The sequence below is a fragment of the Elephantulus edwardii genome, unplaced genomic scaffold (genome assembly GCF_000299155.1).
Source record: "Elephantulus edwardii isolate Elephantulus edwardi_28Jun2011 unplaced genomic scaffold, EleEdw1.0 scaffold00233, whole genome shotgun sequence".
NCBI lineage: Eukaryota > Metazoa > Chordata > Mammalia > Macroscelidea > Macroscelididae > Elephantulus > Elephantulus edwardii.
In genome coordinates this window covers 493,311-504,773 of record NW_006399983.1, presented here as the reverse complement: position 1 = coordinate 504,773, position 11,463 = coordinate 493,311, and the positions used below count along the sequence as shown (strand labels likewise).

Below are 11,463 nucleotides of genomic sequence, written 5' to 3'. Positions count from 1 at the left end.
AGGCATTTGTCTGGGTGGATCACAACAAATTGTGGTTAACCTTAAGAAGAATGGGAATCCCAGAACAATTGATTGTGCTCATGAGAAACCTATACTTGAACCAGGAGGCAGCCATCAGAACAGAGCAAGAAAACACTGGATGATTCAAAATCAGGAAAGGAGCAAATCTGGGCTATGTCCTGCCTCCACATCTTTTCAGTCTATATGTGGGACAGATCATTTGGGAAGCTGGATTTTATGAAGAAGAATGTGACATTAGGATTTGAGGGAGACTCATTACAACCTGTGTTAAGATGATCCAACTTTGCTTGCTGAAACTGAGGAGGGCCTGAAGCTATTACTGTACCACTCTAGCCTACAATATGGATTGAAGCTCAATATTAAGAAAACGAAGATTCTCACCACTGGGCCAATTGGTAGCATCGCCCCGCCCCGCCCCCCGTCGCCCGCGCCCCGCCCATACCATTGCTCCTCCTGAAGCGTCAGTGCGGAAGGGGTGGAGCTTATGCTCTGTCCATTCCGAGGCGGAGGAAGCTACGCTGACCCTCGGAGGCGGGCACGCTGACGTGGTTTGCCGGAAGTGGGGTTGGCAAAAGACCGCTATGTTGCAGCAGGTGAGGGGCCCTGATCTCGTAAAGGGTAGGAGGCGCAGGTTGCAGGTTATAGTGAATCGGCGTCCCAGTGCTTTTGCGTTCTCGTCCGAGCTTGAGGCCGATCCTGTCGGCTTCTCCCGGAGCTTGCGGACGCCGGCCTAGGCGGGGGAGGGTCCCGGGAGGTCCGGCTCTGGCCGGCGGGGGCGTTGGGTCTCTGAGGACCTGTACCAGCCCCGGGCAGGGAGCGGAGAGCGCGCCTGGCTGGAGGGAGATGAGGCGGTGCGGAGTCCCGACGACTAGGGAAGCACTGTGAAATGTAAACCAGTGAGCGCGCCGCCTGCCATCGCTGCGGGCTGTGGGCACTCGTGGGTTCCTGGTGGTGTGTTACTCCCGGTTCCGGTGGGTACCGGGGTGCACAGCGAAGCCCTCTCAAGCCCGCGCTTGGCCTCCTAGGATGATGCGCAGGAGTCTTGCAGTCATGTGTTCTGGACCAAATTAGCAGTGATGGTGATTAATGGTCCACTTCGATTATTATAGTTGTACCCTTAAAATAAAGTCTGCATATTTAAGGCCAGAGCAAAACCAAAATAACTCACCAAAACAAAACCCCCAAATCCACAGCTGTGTACTCAGTTCCGACTCAGCTACCCAATAGTACAGAGTACAACTCTCCGCCCGGTAGGATTTCCTTCCAGAAGCTCCATGCACATCTTTGCAGAAATACGTACTTCATATTTGTTCCGCAAGGTGGCCTGTGTTACTACCTCCATCCTTGAGGCTGGCTCTAGCCTACTGCTTTAACTGTGACAGCAGCCAGGCACTAGTGATTGCTGTTTGGTAATCACTTTTTTACTGAATACAGGCGCATTTCATATATCGTTACATTATTTTACATGTTTCATTTCACAATTTCTAGATTACTGTTGACTCACTGCACTGTGGGATACCGGATTGAACTATATATTTACTATTGTTTTGATTTGTGGGAGTCTGGCTGGCTTTATGTATTAACATATTGGGCTGCTGCTAGAAGGGTCAGTGGTGCAACCCATCAGCTGCTCTTCTGTTAGGATGAGCTGTCTTTTCCCATGAAGATGTTCAGCCGTGGAAAAACCTGAGAGGGTCACAGTAAGTCTGAATGGAGTTTCCTTTTGGGTTGGAGTGTAGTGTAAGTGGTGGGCAAACAGTAGAACAGTCTTCTGCTCTAATGCTTTCTTTACTCAAGGTTTTCTTTCTCCTCCCCTTTTTCTTTCTTTTATTTGTAAAGTAGTTCTTATGCTAGTATCTTGAACTTCTGTGTCTAAAACCAAACTACAGACTTCGGGGCCTGATTTGCTTGACCCAGAGTTTCTCTAAATAAATGTAACTACTTGAGTCCACATCTATTTGTCTTCTCTTTTTAGCTACACTGCTTCCAAAAAATGCCGGCTACTTAATTAAAAGAACCATTGCTGTCCAGTTGGAAGAGAATAAACAGGTCTGTCCTGGAGAGGGTGAAGCCAGGCTCCTCCCTAGAGACAAGGATTTTGAAGCTCCATCTCACATACTTTGGACATGTTGCCGGGAGGGACCAGTCCTATGAGAAGGACATGATGCTTGGAAAGGTAGAAGGATACTGCAGGAGAGGAACACCCTGGATGAGACTGATTGATACAGTGACTGGGGCAATAGGGCAGGTGTGTTGGAGACAGTGAAATTAGCTCAGGATAGAATGAGGATCAGAGCTATTGTACATAGCATTGCTATGAGTTGCAGATGACTCGATGCACATAACAATATATACCTCATGCTCTAGTGGGATTTTAGAGGCTGTAAATTGCATGGGAAGAGATTGCACTTATGTGAAACAGCTGGTGGATTTAATGGCCTGTCTTCGGTTGGCAGCACACCTTTTACCCACTAGGCCGCTACATCTCCCTACTTAATAAGCAGTCTTTGCTTGCTGAATAAGTAATGAAAATGAATTTTTAATAGATTGAGGCGATAAAAGGAAGCTTCTAAGTGAAAGTCACCTATTCAAACTACACAGTAAGATACAAATTTGGCAAGTTAAGGAACTTAGTCTGACAAGAGCTTGTTCTTTTTAGGTGCCATTGGCCCTATGAACAACAGATCTGAACCTTGCCCTATCCTGTACCAAACTGAGTCTCTTAATATGCTGGAGCCTGTTAAAGCAGCTTTGTTAATCTGTCTTGTTAGGGGAATCTTCCTCTCTTCCTCTGAGCCTCCACCTTTGCCGGCATGATAACCTTTTCCAAGGGTGGCCCCTCCTGACAAGATACGCAAAGTGTGTGAGGTGAAACTTCATTAGATTTGCTTCTAAGGAGTTCTGTGGTTGCACATCCAGATTTGTTCTTTTGGTAGTCTGTGATACAGTCAGTACTCTTCAGCACCTCAACTCAGAGGCATCAGTTCTTAGCTGGAGAAGAGGGAGTGGTCCAGGGTAAAATCTTGGAGCTAAGAGGAAGCTAGATCATGTCTAGACGTCAAGAGTCTACTTTTCATTTCAAGGCAGTATAGGTTTTAAGCTGGGAAATGCTGTGAAACTCAAAACTCGTTTTTTTCGTGCCTTTTCCAACTCTTGACAATCCTCTAATGACTTTCTGAGACTGTAAATCTTGACTGGAGAAGACCGTTAACCTTTCTCCCTCAGATCCTTTGGTGGATTTGAACTGCCTTTTGATTAACAAGGGAGCTCTGGTGGTGTAGTCTGTAGAGAGTTATATTATTAACCCAAATAAAGCACCTTTCTAGCAGTTTGAATCATCCGGCATCTTCATGGGAGAAAGGGGGGTAGTTTCCTCACATGCAATTTATAGCTTCCTAAAACCTGTTGGAAGGTCAGCTATAAGTCAGTTCCAACTCAACAATAATGAGTTTTGAGGTGTTTTTGGTCTGCTTGGCCATTCCCTAAATGTGCTATATATAATCACACTTCTTTGCTATTGAAAAGATACCTAGCCAGGGTATTAGAGTAAACAGGAGACCTTGGTCTGGCAAACTTCTGGAAACATCTCCTGAGTCCTCTAGTAAAAACCATTTTCTTCTCCCTTCTGCTCACATTGGCTCTTTTGTTTCACATAGGAGTGATCATAGTTCACTTTATTGTTGATAAATCCCACTTTTTGTTTATTCATTCATGTTTTCAGATGGTACTACACAACTTGGTCAGGTGCTCTGACAGGACCCATCGTGCTAGGGTGCTAATGATGCTCATTGAGTCTAGACTTTAACAACATTGTAATATAAGATTTTTTTTTTTAGTAGCTCAGAGTGTAGGGTGGAATAGAGAGGAGAGTCAAACTTGCAGTGAGAAACCCTGAGATAATATTTAAATGGACATTTGTCAGAGTTCAGTGGGGACATGAGAAAAGGTATGCATGGGGGTTTCGGGGAACTTTCTTTAGTTATGCTAGGATTTGTATTTAAATTTGGAGGATGATTTTCTGTCAGCCTGTTGGTGAGTTATGTAGGAGATAGAGACAGGAAGAACTTTGCAGGTAAAGACAACAGTGTTAAAAAAAGGTCAGAGCATACTTTTGAGTACATCTAATAGTTTTTGCTGAATTGTCAAAAGTAAAGGAGTGTCAGAAGGTAAATAAGCAGGGATTAGGTTATGAGATTTTTCTAGGCTATATATGAAGGAGTTACATTTTGCTCTCTACATGTACAAGAGCCATTGGAAAATTTGAACTGAGTTCACAGATTTTCATGTTAAGAAAATTACTTTGTGGATATGGGGAGTAGTTGAGGAACAGGGTTTTAAGACTACAGATAAAGGAAAAGAAGCGATAAATGACTAGGCTTTGGTGGATCAGTGGTAAAGAGTTGCACTGCCTACCCACAAGCCAGTAGATCTAATCTATCAGTCACTCTGCAAGAAAGGTGGGCAATTGACTGTGTTGGTTCAGTTCCCTTTTATTGTTGTTGTTGTTTTTGTTGTGTACCATTGAATCAAATCCAACTGGCACAGGAGGAGATAGATTACCCCTCCTTCTCCAGTGGAGCATCTGGTGGATTCGAACCACATTGCCTTCAGGATTGCAAAACAATTTACTGCCACTAGGCCACCAGAATTCCCTAGTTGACTCCCTTTCAAAGGCACATAACATTAGTTTAGACAGAAGGCACTGTTTCACTGTTGGGGCAAGGCTAACGATAGACTACTGTGAATTAAGGAGTGGAACACTGTCAGAAGCCTGATGGAGAAAGGAAGGAATCCCCTGGAGTGGTAGCCAGAAGGGAGATTGAGGATCAGGGCTTTAAAAACGACTGTGTTGCCCCACTAAGTGACATTCGGAGAAGTTCAGGTGCTGATTAGAAAGATCAGTAGTAAGACTTTGTAATACAAGAAAGAGTCACTAAGGGGAAAATGGATGGAACAATCTCCTGAAGAGGCAGGAAAAAGGAAAAGATGAGTTCCCAAGCACATAGTTAAACCTTTAATGGAAAGGGAGAGTTGTAAAATGGGATTGTGGAAGCAAGGATGCATGCACTTGGATGGTTTTATAATTCCTCATAACCTCAGCTTTATGGTTGATGACCTGAGCTTTCCTAACATTGTCAGGCTGCAGCTGAGAATAGATGTACCATTGCATAAGCATCTCACGTCTCTGAGTGGTTTTCTCTTAGGACTCAGCCCCTCAGAAGGGGGGATGGAGAAAGTAGACACTTGGATTAGTGTGTGGATTTTTGCTGAACGGCGACAGCAGGATGGAGTAGGAGGTGCTGACAGCAGGATGGAGTAAAAGGCTCCTGCATGTGTTCTTCCAAGATTGTGAATACCTGAGTCTTATAATTTTGATTAATCTGCTGCCTTTAAGTAGATGACATTGACTTTCATTTTGCATCATGGGTATTTCATTTTCCTTTTAGGACAGTAATGATGACACTGAAGATGTTTCACTGTTTGATGCAGAAGAGGAGGCAACTAGTAGACCACAAAAATCCAAAATCAGGTACACAAATGAATTAAAAGATGTTTGTTTTGTTAATTGTCTCCTAACAGGGTCCAGATGCTTTTGAATTGCCATGTTGATAAAGAGTATTGAACATACTGTGGTACCAAAAGAGCAAACAAATCTGTCTTGGAAGTACAGCCAGTGTGCTTCTTAGAGGCAAGGATGGTCAGACTTAGTCTCATGTTATCAGGAAGGACTTATCCTTGGAAAAGGGTTTCATACTTGTAAAGGTAGAGATTCAGAGAATGAGAGGAAGGTTTTCAAGGAAATTGCTTGACACAATGACTGTAATAATAATGAGCTTAAGCACAGCAGAGATTGTGAAAATGACAAGAGTCCAGAATAAGAGCTGCATAGTAAAGTGGACTGTAGGGGAGGATTGAAGAACAATGAAAGAATTTTTTTTTCTTTTCGAAGAGAAATACGAACTGGGAGGGGGGAGGAGTAGGCAGGGAGGTAAAGGTGCAACAATGAATGAATGTAAATCCAAAGTCTATAAACTTTATTAAATTCTCAGTTAAAAAAATATTTTATAAAACAGAATGTATATGAGTGACCAATTGAAACACAATGTGAATGAAACAATGTGTGAAACGCAGCATGAAAAGTACATGAATGATGAACAATGTATTTGAATTTTATATACAAACCAATATAATACAAAAAAATGAAAAAGAAAAAAGAAGTACACATGGAAATGACCCTTCTCTCCCACCTCCCCCCCCAAAAAAAAGAAGCTGAGAGTGTAGTATGTCCTTTGGCTCAGAGATTCCTGCCGGAGACAAGGTGAAATTGAGAGATGGTGTGAGACAGTGGTAGAAGTGGATTTGACAGCATATGGTTTGAGACAGTGCTGCTCTACGTCTGCTGATCTGTGGAGTTAGAGCCAAGGGAGTACAGGCCTAGGTTACTGGTGGAATGGGTAGCAATGGCCAGTGACTCGTAATTAGCAGAACTAAGAAAGCTTTGTGACACTTGCTTAAGCAAGACAGAGCCCAAGGCCAGGAGGCCTAGGACCAGAGAGAGGCTCACCTGCGACAAAGCTGAGAAGAGGCTATCTCAATTGAAGAGTTGTACACTGATTGTCTCCAGCTTGTAGAGTAACCTTTTGTTGCCCTAGTAAATCCCCCAGTTATATTGTCTGAGAGTTCTTTTTGGCCATGATAATGAATTAAGAGAATCCAGCAAAGAAAAATAGCTACAACTATGGGAGAATGTCTATCTGTGTTTCATTGATTATGCAAAGGCATTTGACTGTGTGGATCATAACAAACTGTGGCTGACTCTGAGAAGAATGGGAATCCCAGAACATTTAATTGTGCTACTACGAAACCTATACTTGGACCAAGAGTCAGTAGTCAGAACAGAGCAGGGCAACACTGCATGGTTCAAAATTGGGAAGGGTGTACGCCAGGGATGTGTCCTATCTCCATACCTTTTCAACCTGTATGCAGAGCAGATTATCCGAGAGGCTGGGCTCTATGAGGAGAAGCGTGGCGTTAGGATTGGTGGACTATCTATCAACAATCTGCGTTATGCAGATGACACAACTTTGCTTGCTGAAACTTAGGAGGACCTCATGCACTTACTGCGAAGGGTCAAGGACTGCAGCCTTTAGTATGGACTGAGGCTCAATGTTAAGAAGACAAAGATTCTCACCACTGGACCAATTGGCAGCATCAGGATGGATGGTGAAGAGATTGAGATTGTTCACAGCTTCAGTTTGCTCGGCCCCACAGTCAACACTCTTGGCACCAGCAGTCAAGAAATCAAAAAGCGTATCACGATGGGAAAGTCTGCTGTTAGGGACCTCTCTAAAGTACTCAGGAGCAACGGTGTCTCTCTGGAGACTAAGGTGCGCCTGATATAGGCCATGGTCTTTGCAATCGCTTGTTATGCATCAGAGAGTTGGACAGTGACTAGGGAGGACAGAAGAAGAGTGGATGCTTTTGAGCTGTGGTGCTGGAGAAGAGTACTGAATGTACCATGGACTGCCAGGAAAACAAACAGATTCATCTTGGAGAGGATTAAACCAAGCTACTCCTTGGAGGCAAGGATTCTGGGGCTTCGTCTGACATATTTTGGACATATTGCCAGGAGGGATGGGTCCTTGGAGAGGAACATCATGCTTGGGAGGGTGGAGGGACAGCGCAGGAGGGGAAGACCCTCTATGAGATGGATTGATTCGGTGACTGGGGCAATCGGGATGGGTGTGTCAGAGGCAGTGCGGTTAGCGCAGGATAGAGCAGGGTTTAGGGCTGTTGTGCATAGGGTCGCTATGAGTCGGAAACGACTCGACAGCACATACCAACACAACAACATGGGAGGGAACTTGGTGCTGACTCATTGGGGCATGTCTCACTTCATTGGAATCAGTTTTGTGTTGTTGATGCTGTGACATAGCTATTTCCCCTGTGGGATTAGTTGAAATCAGAGTCTTGTATCCCTCACTGTTAGGGAAGAGTTAGAAAGAAAGCAAGATAAGATATTCTATTTCTTTCTTAAGCCATGCGTTTTAATAAAAATCTGCATGGTTCTATCCTAAGTAAAACATTTTTCATTTGCAGTCCACTTAATAACTGTTGAATGTTTAGATATAGGACATTATGTTATTTGTGTGTTGTGTGAATACCATATAAAAGTTTATAGTAGCCTGCTCCCATGTAGCCTTGTTGCTGCACCTTCCATGTTGGAGTTGCTAGCAGAGGTTAGAGGAACACACCTTGGGATCTGTGGTGTCTGAAAGGGTGAGATGGGACCTAAACTACAGGATTTCAACTAGGAGGGAACCAAGCACAGCCTTCTTCCTGCTGTTCTTCCTGTCTGAGCGGCAGGAGTAGCCAGACCCCTTCCTTTGTCCCAGTCCCTTACCCCCAGCAGTCCCCACCCACTGCTTCTACCTGTCCTTAGTGCCAGCCAGAGCCCAAGAGCCCTTGCCCAGATACATGTCCTCTGGCTCATCTGCCTGTATCTCACTTGTGTCCCAGTGATGTAATAATATCAGTGTGAGTGTCCTTAGAATGATTGCTGCTGCTCTTGAATGATTGCTGCTGCTCTTGGGAGCCATTGAGTCAGAATATAATCTTGCCTATTTTGCCAAGACCATCACATCCGTGCTATGCTTGACATTGTTACTGCAGCAGCAGTATTAGTCCATCTTATTGAGGGTTTTCCATCAATTAAAGGCATTCAGGGAAATAATAAGCAAAAGGAGAGCTGCTTTGCTCTTTTTTTTTTTTTTAAAAAAAAACATAAAATTTTATGGGCCCATGGATGTATATAGTTGGACCTTGCCTGATGGCCTGGGCAGATGTTAAGCAACAACATACCTGTGTATCTTTTAGTTCTTGTAGTACAATGTAATTGTATTTCTGTTGTTTTTGTTTACAGACATCCAGTGGCATCCTTTTTCCATTTATTCTTTCGAGTCAGTGCAATAGTAGTCTATCTTCTCTGTGACTTGTTCAGCAGCAGCTTTATTGGTTGTATGGTGACAATTATCTTGTTACTGTCCTGTGACTTTTGGGCAGTGAAGGTAGGTTTCTTTTTATTTTAAAGTGACATTGAAGATAATGAGAGTAATGTGTAAAAAATGAAAAAATAGGACATTTAAGTATTTGGCTTAGAGTTAAGGATTATTTTGTTATCTCAGATCTTAATCTGGGTTAAAATGTTGGGTGTGCTGTAGCTCATGTAGTTTATGATAATACTGAATTTCCTGTGCCATATATTAATTGTTCCTGACTTTTACTGTATCATGTAACCCAATCAAAGTTTCACTATTAATAATACATTTAACTGCATTAAAGAAACTGCATGAAATTACAAAGAAAATTACTGGTATTGGTAATAATTAAAATGTTTTAAGAGAACAATTTCTGGTATAACAACACGTATTTCTTTATTAGTGAATTAGACAACAAGACATAGTGGAAGATTCAACAACTGTTTCGATGAAGATAATATTTTGAGATCCCTGCAATCACTATTACAATATGAAAAATACTAGTGGTTTCTATTTGTGTCAAAGACAAAAAGACTTAATTTCAAATTTCAGGTGGAAGTTAGTGACATAAAGATAACCTTTTCTCTCCATCCAAGATCACAGAAAGTCTGAATCTATTCATGAACTCCAGATTGAAAACCTCCTACATGATCTCTTCCTCCTCATTCTTTATATTTCATTCCAGATGTTGAGGAATTCCTCGCAGAGTCAGTTCCAAACACTTAGCCTAGATCAGATCTTCCTCGGACATCTAGAAGCCCCTGTTCTTTTCCCCACAGCACTCTGCCCTGGTGATGTTGATACTTTTGTACTGATTAACCTCTCTTTATCCCAGCACTTGGAGGTTCTTTGTGATAGGGTCATGTCTATTGTCATTTTATTAACAGCACCTGCATGTAATATAAGTTCAGTAAATTTATTTTAAATAAATTAAAAGCATTAAGAAAGCTATGAAAAGAATTTATTAGATCCATGAGAAAAGAACTTGGCACATTTGAAGTACTGACTGAAGGCCAGTCCGTGTAGCCATTTCTAGGGATATGTGGTTACATGTGTTACAGTCAGGATATGTGAGAAAAAGTAAGTCATAGTAACAAAAAGCAAAGGCTTTTTTGGAATGTATTTCACAAGAAGGAAAAGGACAAGTGTCCAAAAGGAAAGAAAGAGGCAGTCCTTATGGATGATTTCACTGATCTTTGTGAAAGGATATAATAGGACTTTATGGTAGATCTTTAAATAATGCTTTTTAACTAAATGTACAAATGTTAATCTTTACCAGAATGTCACAGGTAGACTAATGGTTGGTCTACGTTGGTGGAATCATATTGATGAAGATGGAAAGAGCCACTGGGTGTTTGAGTCCAGGAAGGTAAATTGGTCCCCTTCTCCCCACCTTTATACAGTGTCATTTGAATTATTTAAGAATGAAATAACCAAGATTAAAACACCAAATCACTTGACATATCAACATAAACTAGATGGCTTCTAAAACTTACATTATTCTCTCTAGTTCAGACTGGAAATAAAGCATGTTTTTGACCACATCTTCTGAAAAGTGGCCATTGGGTCAGAGTTCATACTCTGAGCTCTGCTGATGGCTCTCTGTGGAGTGGTAGATTGCTGAACTTCTAGGGATCTCTCTTTATCCAGCTGATAAAGTGTTGCTCATATCCTGCTCACTCCTTTCTCCCATAAGTTTTTTTCCTTCTGTTTAGGAAGAATGGATTGTACCTGATTAGAAAATACACATTTTCTGTTATTTAGGCTGGTGATTTTAGGAGCCATGGGTCACCTTCTTCTTTTTTTTTTTTTTAAATTGTTTAAGATTAGTCTACTGCTCCTTAGTGAGTCAACTAAGATTTCATTCAGTTGCCCTGTCAGGGATACCTCAACAGATCAGATGTTCCTTTATATTAGAAAATCTGCCTGGGGAGTGGGGAGGAGAAAACTCTACCTTGGAACCAACTTGAAGATGTTTTGGCCATTGCCTGGAATCTTTTAACTTCCATCCTGATTTGTTTTAACATTTTTTGTACCATAGAGTCAGAACTGACCCATAGCTGACTCTCCAGTGGGTTTTAAGAAGAATTTAATAACACTGGAGGAGTTTGCACATCCTTTTCCTGTGAAGTGGTTGGTGGCCTTGAACCGTGTGCCTTTGGGATTGCAGTGCAGCTTCTTGCCATTAGGTCATCAGAACTCCTATTTTTTTTTTTTTACTTTTGGTGTCAGTTTTGATTCCTTGTTCCTCATCTAGTGTGGTATTATTCAAAGCTTCTTTATGAGTGCATAAAGGTACATTGTGTAAGAGGAATTGAATTAAAGACTATCCGGTTCTCTTTTTTACAGCTTTGGGCCATGATAAACTCAATTTTTTCCTAAAAATTAAAAAAAAATTTCTTAC

The 11,463-nt window shown here is 42.1% G+C and overlaps 1 protein-coding gene across 1 annotated transcript in view; it reads left to right on the top strand.

The window, feature by feature from the left end:
- Positions 1–544: 544 nt before the first annotated feature.
- The window catches only part of TVP23C (trans-golgi network vesicle protein 23 homolog C (S. cerevisiae)), a 20,989-nt gene continuing 10,070 nt past the window's right edge, over positions 545–11,463 (top strand). The window contains exons 1-4 of the mRNA XM_006898571.1: positions 545–614; positions 5,469–5,551; positions 8,945–9,089; positions 10,339–10,428. Of these exons, the coding sequence (XP_006898633.1) occupies positions 603–614; positions 5,469–5,551; positions 8,945–9,089; positions 10,339–10,428 (330 nt within the window). The 5' untranslated portion in view covers positions 545–602. The remainder of the gene's footprint in view (positions 615–5,468; positions 5,552–8,944; positions 9,090–10,338; positions 10,429–11,463) is intronic.